The sequence below is a fragment of the Lissotriton helveticus genome, chromosome 7 (assembly GCF_964261635.1).
Source record: "Lissotriton helveticus chromosome 7, aLisHel1.1, whole genome shotgun sequence".
NCBI lineage: Eukaryota > Metazoa > Chordata > Amphibia > Caudata > Salamandridae > Lissotriton > Lissotriton helveticus.
Genome location: NC_136068.1, coordinates 629,518,853 through 629,545,987, shown reverse-complemented (window position 1 = coordinate 629,545,987; position 27,135 = coordinate 629,518,853). Strand labels below are relative to the sequence as shown.

General features: G+C 43.7%; 1 protein-coding gene across 1 annotated transcript in view; it reads right to left on the bottom strand.

Annotated features, from left to right (window-relative positions):
• Positions 1 to 27,135, bottom strand: part of TBC1D10B (TBC1 domain family member 10B) — a 367,011-nt gene that overhangs the window by 178,804 nt on the left and 161,072 nt on the right. Inside the window, exons 3-5 of the mRNA XM_078652863.1 lie at positions 26,143 to 26,250; positions 22,182 to 22,288; positions 11,566 to 11,680 (exon numbers count right to left, since the gene is read on the bottom strand). Coding sequence (XP_078508989.1) covers positions 11,566 to 11,680; positions 22,182 to 22,288; positions 26,143 to 26,250 — 330 coding nt within the window. The remainder of the gene's footprint in view (positions 1 to 11,565; positions 11,681 to 22,181; positions 22,289 to 26,142; positions 26,251 to 27,135) is intronic.

Genomic DNA, 27,135 nt, shown 5'->3' with positions numbered 1-27,135 from the left:
CACCGTTGAGGAAATCTGCTGGCGTAATACAGGCATTTGCTGTTCTGTTGCGTCGCAAACAGATCTAGAGTTGGTGTGCCCCATCACTGAAAGATCTTGTTCACCTGTTCTTGTTCTAGCTCCCATTCGTGGCAACATGCGAGGGATCTGCCGAGGTTGTCGGCTAGAGAGTTTTGAACCCCTTTACATGCTCCGCTCTGAGGGTTATGTCGTGTTGTATAACCCACTCCCACATCTCTTAAGCTTCCTGCGACAGAGATAGAGATCTCGTTCCCCCATGCTTGTTGATGCAAAACATGCTGGTGGTATTGTCCGTACGCACCAGCACTGAAGAATTTGCAATTCTCGGAAGGAACGCTGGCAGAGAAAGGAAAATGGCTCTTAATTCGAGACTGTTGATGTGTTTCTGCCGATACTGATGAGACCATCCGCCTTGAATCTGGAGGTCCTGGAGATGGCCTCCCCCCATCCTTCCATGGATGCATCTGTGGTCAGAATGAACTCCGGAAGGGTTTGAAGAAACGTTCGACCCGGAGACCGATTGCTTTCTTTTGACCACCATTGAAGAGCATGCTTCATTCTGGGTGTCACTTTTATGCGATCGTCGAAAGACCCTCCTATTTGTTGCCATTGTCGGTGCAACTCCTCTTGCAGTGGCCTCATCCGGAGTCTTCCGAAGGGGACTAGACTGATCACTGAAGAGCACATCCCTAGAAGAGACACATATGTTCGGACAGAAAGTGACTTTCTTGTTGAGATTTGCCTTGCCAGTTTTTGAAGTTTGTTCTGCCGTTCCTGAGACAAGAACGCTTTGCACTGTTGGGTGTCCAGTGAAGCTCCCAGAAAGGTTAACACCTGTAGGGGTTGCAATTGCAATTTCTTTGCATTGAGAGTGAGGCCTAGATTTGAGAATAGACGAAGGGCGCTTCTGACCGCTTGTCTTGTGATCTGTTTCGATGGTCCTTTGAGCAGCCAATCGTCGAGATATGGGATGACCTGCATCCCCTGGGACCTCAACGTTGCAGAGACTGGGGCCAAACATTTTGTGAACATTCTTGGTGCCGATTTCAGCCTGAATGGGAGCATCTTGAATTGAAAGTGGACGCCAGCCACTGTGAACCGTAGGTATTTGCGATGTTTGGGGTGTATAGGAATATGGAAGTAAGCATCTTCCAAGTCCAGAGAAGCCATAAAATCTCCTTCGTTGAGACAATTGAGCACATCTGCCAATGTCACCATGCGAAAGCTCTGTTTCTTCAAGAATTTGTTGAGTTTGCGCAGATCCAGAATTGGGCGCCACTCTACCGACTTTTTCTTTATAAGGAAGAAGCGAGAGTAGAATCCTCTTCCTTTCTGCGAGATTGGAACCTTCTCTATCGCATTCTTCTGAATCATGTTTAAGGCCTCTTTAAACAGTAAGTGAAGACGAGGGGGAGGGGGATCCTTGGGCGGGGTCGTAGGTGGTTTCTTTACGAACAGCAGAGTTTGTCCTCTTTCCACTAGGTCGAGGACCCACTGGTCTGATGTGATGTTCCGCCATTGTTGGTAAAAGACGGAGATCTTTGCGCCCACAGGGAGGGAAGGATTGTGGACTGGAGTCCGGCATAGCTCATTGACATTTGTTTGAATCTCGTCCTTGTTTATTTGATCTTCGTCTTCCTCCCTGACGAGAGAAATTGCTGGAGGAAGATTGCCTGAATGAAGATTGGTAATACGGTGTGTTATACTGCGACTGGTATTGCCTGTTCTGTTGATTGTGGTAATTACCTCTGGAAGAAAATCCACGATCTCTTGCTCCTCTAAAAGAACCTCTTTTATATTGCAGGGTACCAAGCGATTTTGCAGTGTCTATATCCGTCTTGATGGTTAGTAAGGCGTCATCAATGTGCTTACCGAAGAGCGAGTCCCCGTCGTAAGCCATATCGAGGATTTTTATTTACACCTCAGGTCTGAAGGAGGTTGCTCTGAGCCAGCCCTGTCGTCTGAGCACCGCAGCACCCGCTAACTGACGAAAGTTAGTGTTTGCGATGTCTAGGGCGCAATCTATTATTTCTGAAGCCGCCCTCCCGCCTTCAAGCACTATTTTACATACTTCTTGCTGACGATCTTCCGGTATCAATTCTATGAATTCAGATAGTTCCGACCACATCTGTCGGTCACAGCGGGCAAGAATCGCAAGACCATTTTCTGCCTTGATGGAGGATGCAGCATTGGTGGAGAACTTCTTGCCTATTAGATCCAATCTCCTGCCCTTTTGTCCGGTGGTGTTGAGACTGGAGTGGATGGATTTTTGGACCTCTGTTGAGCAGCTTGGAATATCACAGAGTCCGGACGTGGGTGGCCCACCAAACAAGATGGAGTGTCTGGCGGTGCTCTATACTTTTTCTCAATACGAGGAAGGACTGCCGGGATAGAAGCGGGTGTCTTCATAATCTTAAGACCTTCCTTCCAAATAAACTCTATAATGGGTATGCCCTGGTGATCTTCCTATACCCCTCTTTAAAGTCGTGCAAAAAACATTCTGACTGCTCAATAGTAACTGGTAGTTCAAATCTTGTAGCCGCCCTTTGCATGATATTCTGAAAGCCGCCAATGTCCTCCGGCGGAGAATCAGAGGGTTGCGGCAAAGGAGGGGAAGGCATGAGTATTACATAGTCATCCCACGGATCCGCAGGTGTGTTGTCATGGGGCAACTCGCCTTCTTCTCTTCCATCCTCATCCGAAGAGGAAGTATAACGATCCTCTTGTGGTGTGGGTTCTGCAGTGTGTCTTGGCGACACTGGAGGCTGCGGTGGTGGAGGCGTAGGTACGTCCGCTGGTACCGGAGGTACAATTGGTGTGGACGGTGTAGGTGGGAACCTTTGGCGATAGTCTGCCAACATGGCCTGTAAGTCCTGTATCAACGAAGGAGAAAGATGACTTGACTCCTCCGAATGTGGAGCTCTGTATCATTGTCTACAGAAAGGTGTAGACAAATCCTCTTGGTAGTAATGCTCCTGTATATCCTCTTCTTCATCCGCATCCTGGCATTTTATTTGTAATTCGGATGGATGGCGTGCAATCCCAAAGGGACCATCATCTCCATCATCAAGATTCCTCTTCTTCCACATCTTCCACATATGTTTCTAAAATCTGCGATGGTAGCAGTGGAGAAATATTGGAGTAGTCTTGCCTATGATAGGTTTTTATCTGAAAATGAGTATATGCTATAGTTGAGGCATGAGACACCTGAGGTAGAGAAGGCCAGGGTCTTGCAGGCGGAGTCTTAGTGATTACTGGACTCTTTGCTGGAATGGCTGTCGACGAGCTCGATGGGATTGTCGTCGACGGTGGTACTGTAGATGACTTGTCGTCGATGGGGATGTCGTCGACGGGGCCTTCGTCAACGATGATTTTGACGTCGAGGGGGCTTTTGTCGACGATGACTTCGACGACGATGGAACGGTCGATGGAATGGTCGTCGACGATGATTTTGAAGAGATTAAAAAAACATCCTTAGCCCCTGAAGATTTCTTTGAGGAAACCTTGGCTGACACAATAGGTGAAGTAATAGCAGAGGTAGACACCGTAGCCGAAGAGCTTGAGGTGGTAGAAGTCACAGAGACTGTGTGAGAAGACACCAGAGAAACAGTTTTTGTCTGTGCTTTACTCACAGTTTTAGATGAAGATCCTGAAGGCGGAGAAGCTGGAGATTCAAGAGGAGGAGAGGATAACCTGAATGAGGGTTCTGAAGCTCTATGAGAGGATTTGTGTTGTTTTTTCCTCTCAGGAGAAGAGCTATCTCTGGATCTGGCTCTTTTGCTGGATGTGGAAGCTCTGTCCTCATCATCTGTGGAAGATGATTTGAGCCAAAGAAGAACCCTTGCCTCCCTGTCCCGATGGTCTTGGCAGGGAAGGTGCGGCAAATCCTGCAATCCTTCACAATGTGATTGGGATGCAGGCAGTAGATGCAGTCCTTATGCTGATCATCTACATGGACCCTCTTTTTATCACAGGTCCTGCAGGCCTTGAAAAGGGCTTTCTTCTCAGACATTCTGTAGAAAAAAGTTGAAAACGGAGTAGGCACTCAGGGAGACTCCCTTCCACACGACGTGCGGTGAAAATCTGAGGAGAACTGCCTCTGCTGGGAAGGTTATAGTGGGTGCTGACAGCTGAATGGTTGGAACTACTTTCAGTTCTTTTCATATAATGAGGTAGATAGGCTGCTAAGTTTTGGGCCTTTTGGGGCCTATAGTCTTGTCAGCCTACTACAGATTATTCTAAGGCACTGCTTTTGTATATATAATTACCGTGGGACTCCCGCCTCGGCGACGGGGAATGATTCAGGCATGTGAATCTATGAAAGATACCCCAATACTGGATAAGCATTCTTTCTATGGTATCACACATTTTTGACAAATCAAAAGCTGTACTCAAATGAATTAACATCTGGGTGGAGGGAGAACCCTTCCCTCTGTAGTACTCATGAAAGAGCTTTTTCAGATCGAACCTGAGCCAGCGCGCATGCGCTGCTCTGTGAGACTCATTGTAGAGGAGTAGGTGAATAGAAGCTCCGCCCAGAGAGTGACCATGCTTTGCTAATCTTAAAAACAGAATGGAGGACTCAACCAGCTACCAGTAGGCAGCTAACATTTTTTAGAAGTACTGTTGTGGTAAATAGTGCCCAAAGAAGAATCTTCTGGAGCTCGAAAGTATTGGACAGAATATCGAGGTTGATCGAACAGAAAGATCTCCTAACAGAAATTACCTTGGATGATCCAATAGAAAATTTCGAGTTCATTACCAATAAGCTAAAAAATCTATTAATGGACAAACTGCAATGCGCTCCTAAAGGTGTGAATAATGAGATTAAAAACCGCAATAAAAATAATACACAAAATACCCAATTAAATGTAATTAAGAAAAAGTTGAACAGATTAGTACGTTCTCAATATTTGAACAACTCTATGTCAACTAAGAAGGAAATAAATAAACTAAAAAATAAACTTAGAAGGAAAAAGCAAAAAATAAAGAACGAAAATCAAGACAGGAATTGGGTGGATATACAAGAAGCGGCAAAAGACATGAATTCCCGGAAGTACTGGTCACTTGTAGCAAAACTAACTGGTACAAAAAAAAAGTTACAAGCTATACCCGTTACTCCAAAGGACTGGGAATCCTACTTAATGGACTTATATAAAGCAAACCAGGGTAATTTTGAGGGGAAAAGCACAGAACAAGGTAGTGATGACGTTGACCCATATGTATATAGAGTCACAACGATCTCAGTGGAACGGAATATAAGAAAAGCTAGGAAAACAGCAGCTTCTGGACCAGACCAGCTCCCAATAAAGATCTATCAGGTAAATATAATGGAATGGAGTAAATTGTTAGCAAATTTATTCAATCATATTTTCAACACTGGACAGATTCCTATATCCTGGCAGGGAAGTACCATCATCCCAATATACAAAAAGGGAAGCAGGTCAATTGCAGGAAACTATCGTCAAATTGCTTTAATGGATGCTGCTGGAAAAATATTCGCAGCGGAGGTACTACAAAGATTAAAAGAATGGGCTTTCTCATTAAAAAAAATCCCTATGTTTCAAGCTGGCTTTCGGCCAAAACATTCAGTAACGGACAACATCGCTATAATACAAACAATAATAGATAAATATGTAACTGGTAAATCCCAGGCGGTATATGCGGTGTTCGTAGATTACTCAACGGCATTCGATCGAGTAGATCGCCCTACTCTATGGTTTAAACTTAAGGAACTTGGCATCCCAGACTTACTGCTCCGAACAATAGTGAACCTCCACACTGATACATGGAGTCAGGTCCAAATGGGAGGCGAACAAGGATTAACAGAAAGGATAAAAACATCTAACGGCCTAAAGCAAGGATGTCTCTTAGCTCCATTATTATTTTCCCTATATCTCAGCGACTTACCTAAACAATTATTTCAAGGTTCAAATTTGTCCCCTAAAATTGCTAAACAAAATATACAAGTGCTACTATATGCCGATGATATCGTGATGTTCGATCTTACTCCTTATGGTCTGCAACTATCTTTGGACATCCTTCATGATTACTCTAAAACTAACTTCTTAGTTCCCAATTTAAACAAAACAAAAATTGTGGTTTTCTCAAAGAAGAAATCTATTGTCAAATATAGATGGAGTATAGGTGGAAAGGAGATAGAAACAGTCAACGAATATCCATACTTAGGCAGGATCCTCACAAAAAATAACTCTAATCAAAGTCATATAGAAAATCTGAAGAGGAAGTCTGAGGTGCATACTGAGGCCCTCCTAAGGCTATACCGGACAACTGGGAATCGGCATTTCTCCTCTTTAATAAAAATTTATAAAACAAAAATTCCTCCTGTTTTGTCATACGCAACAGAATATATTCCAATGGCACAGTGGTCCTATATGGATCGTAAGGAGGGAAAAATTTTAAAAAGGATAATGAAAGTTTCCGACTCTACACCAGTCCAAGCACTACGTATGGAACTTTCGATCACGAGCTCATATGCCACGGCGGTAGCAAATGTAATAAGATGGAGTTACAATCTACTCCATGCAAAAGAAGGGACATTAAGATATCTGCTGGGCCAGGAAATGTTGGAGGATGCATCGAGAAATCAAACATTTTCAAAAAATATGAAAATTATTTTACAAATGGCAGAGATTACCCCGGAAATGCTGAAAGGCTGGTCAAATGCTCAAATGAAACTTTTCTTAAAATGCTTTACCCCGAAGCTAAGCTATCAACTAGACTACCAACATTGTAAAAAACTGCCAATGTACAAATCTTTTGTAAACTCCCTGGAATATAAACAAAAACGACCATATATTGGGTTTTCATTGCCACACGGCCCAAGGAGGATGATTACTTTGTTAAGACTGGGTATTTTACCCGTATTATCTTATACCGTAAAATGGCAGCCAGGGGGATCCACGATTTGTCCCTTGTGTGAGGGGGGAGACCAAACCTTAGAGCATCTGTTGTATGTATGCCCCAGTTCAATGGTAACTACTGCTCGGAAAAGATACCTCGCTCCCATTTATCGATCTTGTAGAATTACTCGAGTGAGTGAATTAATGGATCTGTGTAAACAGCCTCCAAATGAACTCGTTTGCTATAACTTTTATAAATTTCTTAAAACTTTTTTAAAATTATATTGATTGATATGTGAAGTTATGTTTTATTTTTCCTTTGAATGTTGTAAATGTATATTTGTGGTCCTCTGATGAGTACCTTTACAAATAAAAACTTTGACTTTGACTTTGAGGAAGCTCCGCCCACTCTCTGCCCATATTTGCCATTGACTTGTGTCTTTGTCCGTCCTAAATGCGGGCTACTGATTCGTCAATAGGCTTGTTAGTCCCTCCTTAGTACCGCCTCCTCTTCATTTGTTACCTCCGATGGCAACTGGCCCCTTTACTTCGGCTGTTACAGGGTATCTGTTATTTAGACTGTGAGCACTATTTTCTTTACAGAGGTTCTCCTATTGCAGGCACAACGTGCTTTGGTGCCTTCTAAGCCTTCTAAGTCCACTCGCCCTCCCGCCCGCTGTCCATGCCTTCTACCCTCCCCCGCCCTCCCGTTGTCCATGCCTTCTGTCCGGCACCCTCCCTCCCGTTGTCCATGCCTCCTCCCCCTGCCCTCTCGTTGTCAGTGACTTCGTACCCGCACCCTCCCTCCTTTTGTCTGTGCCTGCAGATTTCGAATTTACTGAGTGTCCACTACAAGTGCTAGTTTGACTTCTGAAATCACTACTAAATGAGGTCTACCCAGTGCTCCATTATGTACATATCATGGGCACAAGACACAAATGTTCAAGATAGCCTCTCCCAAATATTTTCACAAGATTTGTGCAAACACTGGAGAAAGTATTGAGCAAAGGATTATACAGACACCTCCGCAGCCACGGATGAAAATTCTAAGATTCTCAATGACACCAAGCAGTTAATCAATGGAGGGTCAAGTTTTTGAGAAAGGGAAAGTTTTGCACATTTACAATGACTCAAGCATGGATCTCTCTCACAGACTATCAAGCTTTTAATTTGCCTATGCAGTGAGGAGGGACTCTCTTTCCAAAAGTAAGAAGGAATAATTAAAAATGTGTATATATGAGAGCACTCCTGCTATGGAGCTTCACTTTTAGCCTGGGAAGATGTGGGTGGTCCTTAACACAGACACCAGCAACGCAGTTGTTCATGTACATAAAGGCATCAAAGGAAACGTTACTAACTTATGTATGCACACGTGTAATTCTAGTTTTCCAGATCTTCAATATCCACTATGCAGTCATTACTTTGGAAATTTACTTCCCTGCTATCACATTAACATATTTATTACAGCTGCATTTGTGAAGTTATGCGATCACTACCCAAAAAGTAGGAGGAGAAATACATTTTAAGGATTGCATAATCTATTATTAGGGCTATAAGACCACCAGTGTAATATTTTATATAATTTAAAATAATGCACATGTTTAATTTAGGGTTAGGGTGAAGGGTTTAACTACTAGGCGCACACTTTAATTTAATTACAATAAAGGGTTAGTGTTACAACATTACTTATTTAATTTTAAATAATGTTCTGCAAAGGCATTCGCAGTTAGTGATTTAAAATCGATAAAATGATGTCAATACAAATGCATTTGAAATCTTACAAATACGGTTACTTTTCGAAATATGGTGAACATAAGGTTTATATTTTAATTTAGGTTCAGGATAAGAATTTAAAATAACTGAATTACATTTATTTGAAGTCCTAAATGTAATTAGGGTAACGATTGCATGTAAGTTGCCATTTAATAAAGTAATTAAATTAGATTTATTAAGGAAAATAGGGTTAGCATAAACGTTTAATACAGGGTAGCATTTCAATTATGTAAACTAAATACACGGTTTAGTTAGATCTAGGGTTAGAGAAGAATTCTACTAATTAAACTGAAAGGCCATTTAATTACATTTAAATTCAGATTAGCTAAACTTAGCATTATGGGAAAGCTAACGGGTAAGGATGAAGAGATGAAGACAAACTGAAAGCAGAAAAAAGTGAAGGAAGGTCAAAGTAATTTCACTGTTAGGATAGGGGCTAAATAGAGGCACTTGATATATTCTGCCGTCTGTGCTAATATTATTCACACTTAGTCTTTTACCAGTTGGGGAAATAGTAGCTGCATTAGAGAGCGAAAATCTCGATCACAAAAGCCCCTTGCTAATAGTACACTCATGGCATACCTACTGCAATTGAAGGCGGTATCCCTAAAAGCAACACGAGAAGGCAGATAATCAGTGAAAGAAAAATTCTAAATTGCTTATCTCTGAATGCAATATATAATTCAGTCCATGTTTAACAGAAACAAGGCTGTCTGATGACTGTCCAAATGTTGGATGACTTAGTCCCTTGGAGCTTCTAAATCCATTGCATGGAAACGGTGGGCAAATTAGGGGGAGGAGTGGCTTTTGTAGCCCATCAGCTGATGACAAACAACTAGAAATAGATATGGAATGGTTGATTTTTTTTATGTAAATTTCAAAGCTTATCTGCCATGCCAGTCAGCTGTAACGAAGTCTCAGGCTTAGATGAGGAGGCTGGTGCCATCACCCTTGAAAGGGAGAATTAAATCTATGACTGGATGACTGAGCATGCTTATCGCTAAATCCCAAAAATTGCCTAGCCAACTTTATCTTAATTCTAAGAAGCCAACCACAGAACAAGTCAATAAGTAGGACCTTGCATTTAGCAAATTTTAATTGTTTATATTGGGGATATCCAATTCCATTCATAGAGTCACTCCATTTTTTAAATTCTGTTTCAAATCTCAGATCTGTGCCTTTATAAAAATATAGAGAGGAGGCATAATACAAACCACAATAGACTAGAGAAATTTCAACCTAATAGTAAATCTAGAAATTTATTGAGACCTTCAATTCCTCACTTACAAAAAACCTACAATTCCTCACTTGCATACTTTTTAAACACACTTCTGCATCCTGTTCACAAGGAAAATGCACCAATAGGTTTTCAGAGGATTAGTCAAGTTCAAACTGCAAGCTTGCCTTACAATTTCTCCCTCATTTTGCTAAAGCCATGTTTAGGTGAATTATTGGAAATATGGTTCAGGCAAATTCAGAACTTAGCGGCGGAAACCGAACACTCTCGTTTCAGGCCGAGCCATGTTATGGAACTTATTATGCTGCCTGCCTTAGCTTATCTCAGAAGACTGGAGGTGGTGGTGTCAGAGCACTAGTTACCTTACATCCCTCAGGTGCTTTTGACACCATCTATCATGCCACACTGGAGTCGACACAGGGAAAATTAGGTTTTGCAGGCGAAGCGTTGACATGGATTACAATATTTTTAAAAGAGAAAAAGAGAGGGTTGCTAAAAACAACTTTTACTCAGTGGATTTATAGCAACGCACTTGTTCCTCAGGTTCCATTTTATCTCAGTTTTTAATTACTGTTTGCAGAAGCCCCTGGCTAAATTTCTCCAATTTGTTGGAGTCCAGTTCTGCATGTAATGAACCACAGCAGATTGTGGATTTGTCACAATTTACTTAATCCAAAAAGGTAGACAGGTCAATATCTCTTACAAATTGTCTATACTTCACCCAAAGCTGTTATCCGGGAACCTTTTTAAAGCTCAACTCCGATAAAACAGAGCTCTCATCACTAAAAACAAAGCTGGTTTTTGGAATACAATCAGTCTACCTGCGGAAATAGAGGAGCCATCAGACTTTGCAAAAAACAAAAACATCTGCAATAATGGCATTATTGTTGAAGCTGATCTTATAATTGATGCTTATTCACCTAAGGTGTTTATATCGGTTTTCTCGAAATACAGACACTGAAAAGTGTTTTCAGGCTTAATATTAACGTCCTGTCATCAACACCTTAATCTAGTCTACCTAGCAGCTCAACTGACACCTTGCAAGACCTCATCTATTAATCTGATATAGAATGCTGCCACTGTTCGTTCCAAGGTGTGTTCAGGCAAGGCCATGTCAGCACAGTACTTGGATCACTGCACTTGCTACAGTGTGAAACAAGCACATTTTAAACTATGGCACTCTGGTAAGGAGTTCCTAATCAATCATCTCCCGATTTCCTAGCAACTAAAACTAAAAAGGCACATACCAGGTTGTATCCTGCGTTCTACTGACAAGGTTATCCTCCAAACACCCCAAATGAACACTCGAGGTAGCACAGTCCTCCTAGTGGGAGCAGTTAGGACATGGTACTCCCTTTACCCGCACTTTTGGATGGAATCTACTCTTCAGAGATTGGATAAAGCCTCAAAACAAGGTGTAATCAGTAGTTTTTAGTTTACATTTAATATGTGGTTATTTGTTATGGCTTATTTATCCTTCTTACCATGGTTTAAGCCCTTATGTTGGCTTTGAGCGATAAAAAGCATAATGCACGCAGCGCTCTAAAAATACTTCATAACATAACAAAGATGGGTCAGAATTAAGTACACTAATTAAAAGCAGAGTATTTTGTTACCTGCTATAGTAAGCCCTTCCCTTTCTTTGGAAAACATATAATTGTAAATTCTTACCTCAGCAGGCATGTGCATTAGTAGGACAGCTGCTACAGGTGCTTGAGCCTGACAGTATCCCTCGTCTGGCCGGTATATGGTGTACGCCTTCAAAATACGGTATAGGTCCTGCTGTCTGGAAAGACAATGGCAATTGCTCATTTAAAAAATGATACACAAAAAAGAGACAAACCAACCTGCTTCATCAAACAATTGGTCCTGCCACAAGAAAATAATTATTTTACTTCTCCATCTGCAAAGGCACTAATAATAGTGAGGTAGATAGCACATATAATGCTTTCATGTTCCTTTTGTCACTTTCAAACCCAAAAACACAGCTCACCCGTTTTCCTCTTTTACCTGAAACTTCCCAGGATTTCTAGAAAGTAAATACCAGATGTAGGAAGCTGGCTTAGTTTATGGTGCACACTTAAATAATTAAAGCACCTTGCACCAAAGTGGTAGCTGTGGAGAGCAGCCTTCAGGCTTATCTTGAAGGAGTGTTAAGCAGCTTGTTTTTACCAGTTCTAATCCTGTAGTGTATGTTAAATTAAACAGAACCACACCGTGTATATATATACAAATATGTCTATTTATTACACAACACTTAATAACACATGTGTATTTCCTACCCAGAGATACAAAAAACAAATACAACAATACTTGAATTGCAAATGAGTAAGTAAGCACAAAATACAGCGGTCTGTAGAGGGACACCAAACCATATACTAAGAAGGTGTAATGTGAACTGCGACCAAAGTCGCGAATTGGACAAGGAGACTCAGAGGAGCGGGGGACACAAGGAACCACCTATGGTAAGTACCCAGGAACTCCATGGAGGCCGTTTGCCGGGTGGAAACACAGCCTCGTACTCAATAGAAGTCAACGGGAAAGTCGAGGTTGTAGTTTGGACCATGAAGAAACCCTGTGGAAGACAGAAGTGTGGAGAGTTAGCCCACCCTTGGATACCCCAGGAACCAAGAAACCTACACCAAGGAAGACTGGTGCGTAGGTGCAAAGTAACGTCGGAAACCGCTATAGACCACAATGGGGGTCTTCAGGAGAGATGACACTGGAGAAGACTGTGCAGGAGTCTGGTGGAATCCAAGGGTGGATTCTTGAAGTGAAGAACCTGTAAGCAGAGGGGACAGAGTCTTTGCCTCTTGGAGTTAGCCAGGAGAAAAGAAGAGCAATGCCCACCAATGTTGGACAGTTTAGAAGTGTTGACTGTGACCATATCGCTGCAGCTCTGAGGACCAGGTGACACTGAGGAAGACCAGGAGCCGTGCCATGAGCTGTCCCATGTCCGTAGTTGAGAACCAGAGGGTCGGTGTATGGCGTGAGAACCAAAAAGCCTTGGAAGCTGCACTGGTGTGGAGAACAAGGAAGAAGCAACGTTGGGATCAGCAAGGTCCAAGGGACTCACCACAAGAAGAATCCGAGCAGGTCCTGAGCAAGCAGGTGAGCCCACTGAAGCAGGAATATACCCACAGGCCAAATGGCACAGGAGTTGGAAGAGGACTTCAAGCAGCTCACCAAGAAGGAAGGCCCATGGTGCAGAGGATGCGGCGAGGACACTGAACTTGGCAGGAAGAGATGCTGGAGCTTCTTGTAGCCCGAAGATCTCTGGAGTGCCGAGCCAACAAGCTTTGGCAACAGCAAGTCGATGTGGTGCACAGGGGTTTGGTCCTAGCAGTTCCGATGAGGAATACTGGCCTCAAAAATGCAGAGAGGGAGTTGCAGAACCACCACCTGTGTTGCTGAGCCTTTCGAAGTCTGCAGGACGTCCAGGTCAGCAGACCGGCCAGCTTTGTTGCGGTGCCCGCAAATGCAGGGGAGTGACTCCTTCACATCAAGGTAGATTACTTCAAGGGTCCTTGATGCCAACAGGTCTGGTGAAGATCCTATAAGAAGCACAGACGAGGAAGAAAACTTGAAGAACAGCGAGATCAGGAGCAACAGGGCCACATTATTTGGCCAATGGATGCCACCAACTACGTAAAGCTGATGTCTATTGATAGTACAGCATAACATTGGAAGCGACATGCCTGGGGGGAGGGAAGTTTGTGAGTGTATTAGATTGGAATTGTTAGGATTTGTGACCCAAGGATATTTTGAGGGCATCGCTAAGCAGAAGAGGATATTCCCCTTGACTCATATGTAATTTTCTTCTTTGTTTGTTCAGTCAATTATTCTGCGATATTGTATTGATATGTGTAATGGGACTTCGTTAGAGACCCTAGAATTGTATGATCAAAGGGCACATCAAGAGGGGAAATGCTAGAACTAGGATTTGACAAACTGCTGATGTCTTGATTTATAAACCTAATAAAGTTTGTTAAAAAAAAAAGAAAAAATCAGGAGCAGCAGGAGTCTTCCTTGATGCAGTCTCTATTCCAGGCGAAGTCCAAGTGTCCAGACGGTCGAAGAGCGACGTGGTTTTAGGCTCGAGTCTTGTCCCACGACGAATCTGAAGAGCGATCCACAGGTAAGCCCTTGAGTACCCTAGGAAAAGGGTTGGGACGACTCAGGGGTCCCTCCCAGAGGAGGGGCTGGACAAGAGGGAAGGATACTCCCATGTCCTTTGTCCAGTTTCACACCAGAGCAGGAGCCAAGGACTCCCAGAACTGGTTCCAACTGGAGTATGTAAGAAGGGCACTAAATGTGCCCTACAAAGCAGTCTGGTGGCGCTGGCAAGCACCCCACCCCAGCCCAATACACAAAGTCCTGTCTGGGTGGGGATCACACCTCCCTGCAACAGGAAAGCTATTGTTCTATCTTCCTCTGCTTGAGGTGGGCTCAGCAGCAGGAGGGCAGAATCCAGCCTGTGGCCAGCAGCGGCACTAGCTTGCTGTCAGGCCCTGAAAGGCCGTAACAGGGAATACAGGCGGGTACCTCAAGGGAGCCCCCCAGTGCATGGAATCATACTTCTATCACTGGGATTAATGTTGGGGTATGATTCCAACATAATCCGTGAGAAAGGGCAGTAGGGTATAAACTGCGCAAGGTCATGAAGCTTAAGTATACAATTAATATTTTCTTAATGAGAGCGCTCTAAGGATATTGTACAACGACCACCCCGTGTTGTCAAAGAATGTAGACCTCGGTCTACACATATGTAACAGACAAAAAGTCAATATCCTGAGCAACAATCATGTAATCAAGCACATATTAAGTTCACACAGCAGTCTTTGAAGTTGTTCTTTTTTGCACTTTATTCCATATCTTGTTTGTATATTAATCAGCACTCCAATCTTCATTAACAACAAATAGCCACAGATTAAGCCAACACGTGTTTCGTCCTTAACCATAGACTTCCTCAGGGCGCCTGTAGCAATATATAAGGGATAACTAGAATAGTGACACCTATCATAAACCTTCATCCAGTGTCCGAAACGTAACCCTGTCCTGCTTACATGTGAGAGCAGTCTCCTGCGCGGCTGAGAATTTTAGGAAGAGCTGGGCAGGTACGTGAGCTGCTGCGAACAGCCTAACCAGGGCATCTCAGGCACGGTTGAGGCGCAGGCTGGTGCTGGCTACCGGAGTCCGGATTCTCGGGGCCCTCTGCTATCTGGAGCGGACGGGGTGACATGGTTAGGCTGCTCGCAGCAGTTCACGTACCTGCCCAGCTCTTCCTGAAATTCTCAGCTGCACAGGGGACTGCAATCCCTGAGTAGGTTTTGTGTACTTCTTTGAATATACATTTGGCGAAACAATAATTAATACATCGCTCACATTACAAAATAAAGTGTGTTTTGCAAACCAGACAGTGTGCAAATAGTACATCCTGGCCAGCTAACAGTCCCAGCCTCATCAGGGCCTGAATACTAAATCTGTAAACAGCAATGTTAACAAAAAAGAAAGCACACAATGGATGATTTTTTAAAAGAGTATTGCAGTAACATTTATGTCTAAAGAAGAAAAAAGTCACACTGAAAAAGTGGCTTTTTTACTTTGCAAGACATTAGTAAACATCTACCTTTGGCAGAAGGTATGCATGTCTGAAACAGAACAAATACATGTTATACATAGAATGCCAGGCTAGTGGAAATAAATGAGGACTGATAAAACATGTTGTTTGGAGTAAATGCTTCTCTAACAAGTTACTGATCTTCGCTAATGCCTTGTCTAGTAGAGATTATCTATCCACAGCTTCATTGCTTTAGAATGGATCCAGAGATTCCTAAACAGTACTCATGCATCCTGGAAGGTGGAGTTCATTGGCCTCACATCTGCAGCACCCTGGCCTTAAGTGGTGCCTATAAAGGCGCAATCCCAATGCGCTGATGACAGTTTCTTTTAGCGACATTTCCATGCCAGAAGCATGGAGCCACGAAGAATGCTGATGAACTGGTGTGCGTCACTATGTGCCTCATAAGGGTAACCCTAAGCAGAAATCCATTTGCAGAGCGGGGAGGAAGGGAGGGTCAGTAAGGAATCTGCAGCGAGACAGTTTCTACCAGATGAGGAGTTACCGAAGGTAAAATGCTTTTTCATCTGATAAAGACTTATAGCCGCAGATTCCTTACCATAGAATAGATACCCAAGCAATACCTTCCTGGGTGGGTATACGAACGTATTAGACCAAAATGTCCTGCAGGAACGAATGGACAAAGTGCCCGCCATGATGGACATGACCGTTCAGGCAATAGTGCTTGGTGAACATCGGTAAAGACGCCCACGTTGCTGCCTGATAGATGTCCTGGACCGGGACACCGAGATCTAACACAGTGGTCACAGCCTTGGCTTTGGCAGAATGAGCACACAAACACTCTGGGCTGTTTTTTGGCCAATGCGTAGCAGATTTCTATGCGGAGCAATTTCCATTGTGGGATGGTCCAAGTCTGCACAGCCTTTCCTTTCACCGCCACAACATAACCAATGAATAGTTGCTCCTCCACCCAGAACTCTCTAGTACTATCAATGCAGAAGGATAACATTCTTTTTGGGTCCAGACAGTGGAGTCTCTTCTCTTAAAAGGGTGAGGCGGTGCGAAGAAAGTAGATAATGATATACTTTAGCATACATGGATAGTCACCACCTTTGGAATTGAGAAGCATGGGTCTTCTAGTATGTCTGGGTAGGGAGGCTGCACAGAGAGTGCTGAAAGTTCGCTAATCCTCCTTGCTTATATTATGGCTACAAGAAAATCCGGTTTTATGTTAAGTGACTATAGCAGGCAGTTGTGCTTGGTCTCGCAGAGTGTGCACATAAGAAAACTTTAAGACCAGATTGCAATCCAATTGTGGCATAATGTATGGCCTTTGAGAAAATAGGTTTTGTAGTCCCTTGTAGAAACAAGTCGCAACAAGTGACTTAAACAAAGAAGGTTGATTCTGCAACCGCAAAAAATCAGATATAGCCGACAAGTAATCTTAAACAGTGCCCGGACCAGTGCCCTGCTAGGCCAACAAAAAGAACAAACTATAAAACGTAGGGTATGTGCGTAGCAAGAAGTTCAATGTTTTTGGATGCACATCACGTCACAAATTTGTCCCAGCGGCAGGAGTTGACTGTTTTGGTGGAGGGACGCCTGGCTGCCAAATAGCGTCACAGGAAGGACAAAGGCTCTCACCGCTCAATCTCCACTTATAAAAGTGGAGGGTGCGCAGGTTTGGGTACAGGACCCTGCACCACTGCTGCAATTTAAGATCTTCCCATGGTGGCCGCCTGATCAGGGGACAGATACTTATGCTCAAGAGTTTGGGATACCAAACTCTCCATGCCCAATCTGGAGCCACAAGAATGACTTGGGCACAGTTGTTCCTGATCTTCTTGAGAACTTTGGGCAGGAGTGGTATCGGCGGAAAGCTCCACTTGAGACGAAAAGCATCTCAAAGCGTGAGCCGCCTTGGAAACTCAAGAGCACATTACTGCTGACATTACGCATTCCTAAAGGTGGTGAACAGATCTAACCAAGGTTATCCCCAGTCCTGGAAGAGATCATGCACTACTTCTGGATGGAGACACTATTTGTGATTCGTTAGGCATCGAAGGCTGAATTTGTCTGCTTTGGAGTTCTATTTTGTTAATGGTTTATTAATTATTTTTTTTACATATTTCATCATTCTAGCACGTTTGATAGTGTAATTGCAGTAGCACACAAGAGCTTGGCCCTGAAGAATGCCAATGAATTTTCACATTATGGCAGAAACATGTTGGCCCGATTTTTGATCTCTACCAAGCAAGTTTGACAGTGATTTTGTCACACTGTCACCTCACTATTTTTTAATCTGACGTCCAGGCAAACGCTATTAAAGTTCCTTGTTTGCTTGTTCAGCCATTTTATACACTTCACTTGATTTATTTTTTGCACTGCACATATCAGCTTCACCATCTACATGAACAACTGCGGTGACCAGACCATGGCCAAGTGATGCGATGCCAAAATACATCTGGGCGTTCGCACACAGACCAAGGTTTGGGTGTCCTACATGATGAGGCTCCGCCATCTGGGTGGGCTGATAGGACTCAAACAGCAATTGTTGATAGCCAGTCTGAATTCTGATTACTGACTCAATCCTTTCTGTGCAACATATCCAGTGTTAGTTTAATTTTCTCAGCGTCATTCGACTTACAGGTATTTTTGTTTTTTATGTAGTTACACTGGGGGTATTTACCTGTTTTGTCGTTAAAACATTTCCCTCGGACCCTCCCCTACGAGTAGTTGTTATACTGTTCAGAGAGCCCACCAGATGTTGAAACACCTGGCAAATGCCTTGACGTTCAAGCCATATGCAGTGCCTCTTGACTCAAGGTCCATGACCCCATCCCACCCTGTTTGTTGCAGTAACATTTGCAGTGGTGTTGTCCGTTAACACCTGAATTAGCCTTTCCTTGATCAAAGGAAGAAATGCTTTTAATGTCAGCTGGATCGCCTACAGCTCCAGCAGGCTGATATGGAGCTGGGACTCCGCCGTAGACCAGAGTCCTCAGATCTCTACCTCTCCCAGATAGTTGTCCTAACCCATGAGTAATGCATCTGTCACTACAGTCAGCCCTGGTTGGGAAAGGGGTCTACCACCGACCCATAAGCAGTTTGCCAGCCACCACTGCAGGTTATTTGCAGCTCCATTCAAGATCTGCTCCACGTCGGAAAGATTTCCCTGATGCTGTGCTCAGTGATATTTCAAGTCCCACTGCAGAGGCTCCATATGCCAACGGGCATGTGTTGCCAGAAGGCTGGAGGCCATGACGCACAAAAGCCTGAGAGTTAGTCTCAACGAATTCCAGGATAGTCTGAAACATCGGTATCATAAACTGGATATCCTGGACTCACCGTTCGGGAGGATAGGCTCTGCATTGTGCCCAGAACAGCTCGGATGAAAGCGAGCATCTGAGAGGAAGTCAGGTGTGACTGGCACATTGATGAGCACATTCTTAATTTTGTTAATGCCTTATCTGGTAGATACCTGATATAGCGGCAGACTCCTTACTGTTGAATATCCAGACGTCAGGCTGGATCCAGAAGATTTTTCTTCAAACAATACTCCTGTGCACCGGTAGGTTGTCTCGGTTGGCTCTGCATGACTTCGGTGTCATCGGCGCTAGAAGTGATGTCCACGTCACCTATTTAGGCGCCAACTCGGCATGCTGGCGTCAGTTATTTTTCACGACTTTCCACGCCAGAAGTGCCGAGCCATAAAGTGCATGGACAATGATGTATTTCAACAACTAGGGCCCTGAAAGGGATCCGTCCTAACCCTAGAAGCCTGTCCACAGTGCGGGGAGGATGGGTGGGTAGGTAAGGGATCTGCGGCTATATCATGTTTCTACCAGATAAGGCATTACCGAAGGTAAGCAACTTGTCCATCTGATGGAGACATCTAGTTGCAGATTCCTTACCTTTGAACAGATGCACAAGCAATATTATCCCTTGGAGGAGTGACTGAGGACAAGCTTAGACCAGAAAGTCCTGCAAGACAGAACGGCCAAAGAGGCCTTCCCTGCGGAATTATTAGTTGAGGCAGTAATGCTTAGTAAACATGAGCAGGGATGCCCATGTTGCTGCCTGACAAATGTTGAGGACTGAAACTCCACGTTGCAACGCTGTGGCAGCAGCCTTCCCTCTGGTGGAATGAGCTCTTAAGCCTTTAGGAAGCTAAAGCATAGCAAATCTTGATGCAGAGGATGACACATCGTGAGATAGTCCTCTTCTGCACTGCACGACCCCTAAAGTAACCTACACAGAATTGGTCATCCACATGGAATTCTTTGGTGCGGTCAAGGTAGAACAACAACACTCTTTTTGGATCCAGACGGTGGAGTCGCTCCTCTTCCTTAGAGGAATGCGGCAGAGCATAGAATGTGGGCAAGGTGACAGATTGCCCCACATGGAATGGTGATACCACTTTCAGAAGGAAAGAGGCCCTAGTGCAAACCACCAACTTGTCAGGGAAGATTGTCAGGTAAGGAGACTTGAATGACAAAACCTGCAATTCACTCACCCTCCTGACTAAAACGCCTGTTTTGATGGTAAGCAGCCAGAGGGGCCAATTGTGCAGAGGTTCAAATGGAGCCCACATTAGGTAAGTGAGAAACAAATTAAGGTCCCACAGAGGCATAATGAAAGGGAAATGTGGGAAAATATGTACAAGTCCCTTGAGGAACCTATTTAAAATGGGAGATTTAAATAATGAGGGTTGGTCTAGCAACCTGAGAAAGGCAGACAGGGCTGAAAGGTACCCTTTTAGGGTGCCCAGAGAGGAGCCCTGCTGGGCAAGGGTTAACAATAAAAAGCAAATTATCAGAAAGGGCAGCAGAAAGAGTGTCAAAAGACTTTTCTGTACAATATATTACAAATGTGTTCTATCTGCAGGTGCAGCCTTTCTTGGAGGGACGCATAGCTACCAAAATAACATAGTTATGCAATCAAAGGGAGAGAGAGGAACTAGAGTAGCTAGTCTGTTTCCCCTGGTCTTCGGTACCGCGGCAAACCTATGGTCCGGCACGGAGCTCCTGACAGGACCATAGATTCGCAGCGGTACCAAAGACATTGCCAATGCGCACAGGTGTCTCGGACCCCCGGCAGAGACCCTTGGAACTTTGTCCCCCGTAGTTGGGAGTAAAAACGGAGAGGAAACACCTCTAACAAGTACAGCACCTTAGCGTGTGCTACACATACAGGGTACTGACAGCACATAAGACCCCTGTACCACCCCCACACATATAAAGGTCCTGAAGAAAGCCAGTTGAGAAAAAAGGCCTGGCTGAAACTAGTAGACCACACTCGACGTGGGAGACCATAAGTCTATCCTACACGTCCTAAAGCCTTTGTTTTTAACCCTGCCAGGGTCCCACCAATAAAGTAAATGTTTGGGACCCCTTGGACAGAATTTTAAAACCTCACTCAACGCACTAGCACTCACACTCACGTAACAAAACCCACTCTGCTGTAGTCCGGCGTCGTAGCACACCTGAGGTACACTATGATGAAGCATGCCACCAACTAGGTTGGTGGGTGAGGGCCTTCATACAAAACCAATCGGTTTTCCTATGCAGACACACACTACACATACATTGTCGTAGTAGCTAGTTTTTCTTGTTTATCTCTCTACCAAAATAACATTACAGACTTCAAGAGGCAGGTCAAATGCTATGAACTGCTGCCGCTCAATCTCCACGCAAGAAGGCGTAGAGGTGACAGCTTCAGGTGGAGAATCCTCCTCTGCTTCTGTGGCAGAAGTTCCTCCCGAAAGGGCAGCCTGATCAGAGGATAGATGCTAAGCTGGAGAAGCTTCAGATACCAGGCTCTCCATGTCCAGTCCGCAGCCACAACAATGACTTGGGCCCGGTCGTTCCTGGTCTTCTTGAGCACTCAAGCCAGAGTGGTATGGACGGACAGGAATACAGGAGGCCTGTGCTCCACTCAAGACGAAAAGAGTCTCCGAGTGAATCACCTTGGAAACTCCAGCACGCAAAACTGCTGACATTGCGTGTTCTCGGCAGAGGTGAACCGATCTAACCAAGGCTCTCCCCACTGCTGAAAGAGACCTTGTGCCACCTCCGGCCTTGAGAATGCCATCTGTGATCTGCAGGGCATCAATCGCTGTTTTTCCACATTGGTGTTCAGCGAACCTGCCAGGTGTTGTACCACCAGGGACATGCCCTGCTGTTCCAGCCAAGTCCAGAGATGCAGGGCTTCTTGACAAAGGGTCTAAGACCCCAACCGGCCCAGTTTGTTGCAGTACCACAAGGGACAGCAGAACACAACAGTCCCATCTGTTCCTATCTGTTTACAGACTAAGGAATTTGTTGCATATTCATGCACTTTCTTGTCCTTCCTTCCTTAATGCTCTGATGCAGCTACTGTCTGTTCAAGCGTTCTACAATGCAACATGAAATGAAATAAATAATTTTGGCGAATGGTTCCAACCACTTCTGCCCATTTCACCAATACATGACACTTCATCGAACCAATCAGCTGTCTCCCCTTAGTTTCATAACTTTAAACAGCCCCATAAATTTATTCATATACTACTACAGCTGTATAGTCCCAATTCCCCTTACCCTGCTACATTTCTATCAGTGCAGCCCATGCAATTCAATCCTACGCTCATTCCTATTGCCCTCCAATCCCAGAACTATGCCCAGGCGCTGTCCAATACTACATGCCTCACACATTCAGTTTTTCTCACCCATGTCCTCCTCTGGCTGCAAACATTTCATGGAAGGGGAACTGTCTGTGAAGATCTTTCTCAATAACGTCCAACCACTTAGGGTCTCCAGGGTCCCGCTCTAATTCCTGCAGGGGAAAAAGTGAAAACAATATGCAAGTCCACTAGGCAACTAAACAACATATTAAAAATGTAACATTGTTAATGAGAGACTAGCACAAATGACAACAAAACTCCAGAAAGGAAGTCATGAGTAGTGCTGCCCAAGATAGGGATCAGAGAGCATTATTACAACCAATGGTATCTCTTCTAACACACACGCAAACTCATTAAACAAACAAAAAAACAGAAAACACAGTTGCAATGTATTTATGGTTAAGGATGTAAAACTTTTTTTTTTTAAACTTAAACATGCACCATAAAGATAGCAGCGCAAAGCATTACTCACGAAACAGCCAAGCAAACCATAACCTCACCATTGCGGAACTAACTTTAAATACTAAATTTCAGTAGTTTTTAGTATTAATTGATCATTATTACCATTCTTTAACTGACTTGTTCCAGTGAATTTTGCCTGACCTTTGGCCATATGCAGTGGGGCTCATACACCGAGTGTGACCTAATGATTAGGCATGCAGCCCAACCATCGTGGACAGACAACCCTTGGCTGTACATGGCCTCTGGAAAATGTCAGAACCTCCTGCCCCTCTTACAGCAGCTACCTCAGTTGCACATGACTATCATCCGTGCATATCCGGGATTGGTAGGCTATGGCCAGGCCCTGCGCAGAATTCTAGCGTAGCATGGCCATAGGGCCAATGCAGCTGAGGAGTGCCATATTGTCCTTTTTTTCCTGAGTCGTCACAGATCCAGGGCCAGATTTGTGAATAAGGTACCCCTAGTGTGATCTGTGGATTCCAGGATAGTAAATCCCTCGAACCCCATAGAAATATTTTTCTTGATGCAGAAGGTCCCTTTGTTGATCCTCCTGACTGGCCTAGTCATCCGGCTAGTGTCAGTCCTAAACATTATGCCCGGTTTGTCTTAATCTGTCCTAGTGTGGTGTTCAATGTGTCACATTGTGTATAATGTTCACTGCGACAAAACTTTTTCAGTAATATCAGTCAATCTGAGAAAGTGCTGGATTTTGAAAATACATAGCCGGGTTCGTGAATCTGCAGAAAATGATGGGAGGAAAAGCTCTCTCATCCAATGGCACTCCTGTAGTGTAAATGGATTTTGCAGATCCTCCAAGGATTCACAATTCCTCAAAAGATCTACAAATTAAAGGTCTAGAAGGCTCAGATTTTTAAAAAGACAATGTCTTTAAAACATGTGAAATGATTTACATTATACCAAGCAAAATGCTAGTTTTCTGCAAAGCTTGGTGTAATTATGTTCCCTATCAGGAAACAGGCCTGATTTAGAGTTCCAAAGACGGATTACTCCGGTTTAAATGGGATGGCTATTGCTTCTGCTGAACTCTAAACCAGGCCCAAAATTCCTGTGGCAGGTAAAATGTGAAGCAATGCAGAAAACTTGACATGCCGATTCCAGACAACCTGGAATAAATAAAAGCAGTCCCTGACACGTGTTTCGCTTTAATTAAAGCTTGTCAGAGAGAACTAGCTTTGTCCTGACACAAGGAAGCCCACAGTAGAAGTTAAAGCAATGCACTTTCAGACTTGAAGTGCCACATACATTATGCAAAAAAGGAGGTAGGGAACTCTGGTTAGTTTCCACGTTTTTTGTGTCAGGACAAAGCTATGTCTTGCTGTTCTCTCTGATGAGCTTGAATACGGTGTCCAAGACTACTTTTATTCATTCCAGGTTGGCTATTCTACCAATCCAAAGCTGTAATGGTATGCCTGGAGAGGTAAAAGGGATTTGTCATTTTTCAGCTTGGCATGGTTAGCTCAAGTTTATCCTATGGTTAAAGGCGCTGCTGCAAAAATGGCAAAGGTCTCTGTCACTTTTCTGGCTCTGTGTGGGTGGCACTGTCCCAATCCTATGCTTAAAAACTGTGCTGCAAGAAAAACAGACATTTAAGGTGAGCAGTTGTAGACCTCCCGGACCCGGCGGCGAGGGGTAGGTCTTTCCACAAAGACACTGGACTTTTCAACCTGAAAATACAGAGGTTATAACCCGATGTACTACCCGCCGGGTGCTGTTGTTGTTGCTCACCACTGACCAGATAGTTTAGGCAGATACAGCGCAGCACAGGTACACCTTCATTTTCCACTTGAGAATCAGTATTAAGTACCTGATACGTAGGAAAATACATTTTGTAGACAGTTTCCAAAATAATTTTTATTCAGACACTGGTCCTGATGAATCGCTAGTCAATGTACAATTGCGAGAAACATGTCGACCCAGTCCTGCACACACTAGCCTAGTCTTGCACAAGGGAACATAACCTCCCTTCGAGTACAGTCTAGTTCTCTTTTAATTGAAGCAAGGGACCCCCCAGAATAAACCTGATCTTGGCACCCTTAGCCTCATTTTAACTCACTGCAACGCCTACATCATCTTGGCCCCACACCCGCACCTCACCCATACGGCAGTTGGATAGAAGATCTCCGCCAAAGAGCCCCTCTTTGAGGTGTCGCCCGTTGGGTATTGCACCGCCGACCCAACGAGGAGCACTGCCGATGATGAAGCATGACACCTGCAAGGGTGTGTGAGGCCATTACATCCTACAAAATGGATGCCCATCCGCAGGACTCCACTTAGTTCCTACTACATCCAAACAACTGAGCGGACCTTACACTCCTTATTACTAGGAACAGCCCAGAACCTTTTTTTTTATACTGATACGTTGGACGAACACTGTGGCTGGACCTACCACTCCTCTTGGTGAGTGGTGATTTCGCCTTCTCCTGAAACATAGGACTTCCCCCCTTTTTGTAAACACAGTTTTAGACTGTCAGTTGTATTGTAGAGTGTTTCATATAAAGGAGCTGCTCGCCACCTACAAATTGGAAATACAGACACACACATATATGAATATGTGTGTGTGTCTGTGTGCGTGTTTATCTAAAATTCACAATGGAAATTGTGTGCAGAAAGTGTGTTTTGGGACCCCTTGTTTCTGGGGCCCCTGCATGCTGGATCACCCTGAAACTTTCCAGGAAGGAGCAAGCGGAGGATGAAATAGTTTTTCAAAATATTGTGAATATTTGTCAAACTGCATCAAAGTTATTAGCAAAACAAAAAAAGCTCTTACTCTGCAAATTGTGTACTAAGTATAACTACATATTATATAAATTAAAACTGAAAGGCTTGGCTAATACCAAACGTAAAAAAAAGCCCACGAATTCCTTTAATGTGCTTCTAATACTCAGTATATAGGATCTTTCGAAATGACTTGTGGGTGCCTTGCCAACTGGTGGCTGGACCGGGAACTGCATGCATTATTCATGACATGCCTCTTTCACTACGCACGTGGGTGACGATGACAGTTCTCTTCTTTGGAGGAAGAAAAAAGACAATCGAGGAGTTGCATTTTTTGCCTATGTCTTAAGGGGTTGGAGAGAGGGCATTGATGATAACAGAAATATACTATGGCATAAGATAAATAGTTGCTCGTAGAGGAAACTTTAGTCTACTGTTATGACCTACTCTTTCCTCGTATCGACTTGTGGCTAGATTCTACAGCATGTGAGAATGAGACAAGCAGGTTGGGAAGCCAAAAGTTGAAAATGGGAAGACACCATGTATTAAACAACCCTTTTTTCTACAAATCTGGTAATGGTATTGTCAAGGTGGGGAATGTTCTATGCTCAAAATTATTTGTTGACACGTAAGCACATTTCAAAAGAAATTTAAAAAATGTGAAAACAAGTTTTTAAAAAAACCCATACATCATACACCCCCCCCCCCCATTAGAAACAATTTACTTTAGAAAATGCTACCACGTCCACTGAATAAAATGCACTGCTTCAACCACTTATTAGCCCCTGATCATCTTTCCAGCATGTACCTCAAACTTTCCTGGGTTCCTCTCAATAAGCGCTGTGCTGTTAGACAGGTACTGCCATGCCTTGGCCCGTAGAGAAGATGGAATTCCTTTTCGACATCTCAGCTTCACCTACAATCCATGAAAAGGCGAATAATCAAGCAAACACAAATAGATGCATACAGGGAAGCAATCTGAGTTTGAAAGGTTAAAGCAAATAGTTCTTGCATTTTGCATCTATTGGTTTTGTCAATGCTGTACAGCATTTCCGAAAATATTAAATTAAAAATAAAAAGCAAAAAGGCTTTAGCTGCCACTGAACAAGTCATTTCGTAGGGGCGCGCATGAGTGATGAAGAATGCATGCACATACGAAATGAGACAGGGACATATTTTTTTATTTACCAAAAAATGAAGTTTCACTAGCACAAAAGTGCTTTTGCAAGGTGGAAGGTCAGTCAGAAATTTGCTGTCTTGCTCTCCAAATAAAAAATGGGCACGCGGTGGAGCGGTGCAATGGAGGTGCGGGGGGCACAAACAGGGAGTGGATGCAAAAGGCAGAGAAAAGCAGCACACAAGGGAAAGAACAACATAGAGTGGCAGATTAGTTTGGCTGGGGTGAAGCACTGTAAGAGAGTGATCTACACAGGACGGGTATTTCAGGAGGGAAGAGAAGGACATTTGGGAGAGCGCTGGAAAACACATGCACTCTTATGAAGAGTTTAACCAAAAAGTAAAAATGATTTCCCTAAAGTGAACAGTTGGAAGAATACAAGTCAGCCAATCAAAAGGATGGCAATTGCTCCAGGGGAGGGACAAACACAAGAAGAGGAAGATACGTTATTGAATAAGAAGCAAGGAAATAAGAATGGCAAAAAAAGTCAACCAATGGCGAACAACTGCACTAAGACTAGTTAGCTAGCATAACTGCAGCATTAACTAAACATGTGACATGTCTACATAAGACACTGTTTATTCTTAATGACTGGCTTGCTATGCCTTCTAAAAATGGTGCTGG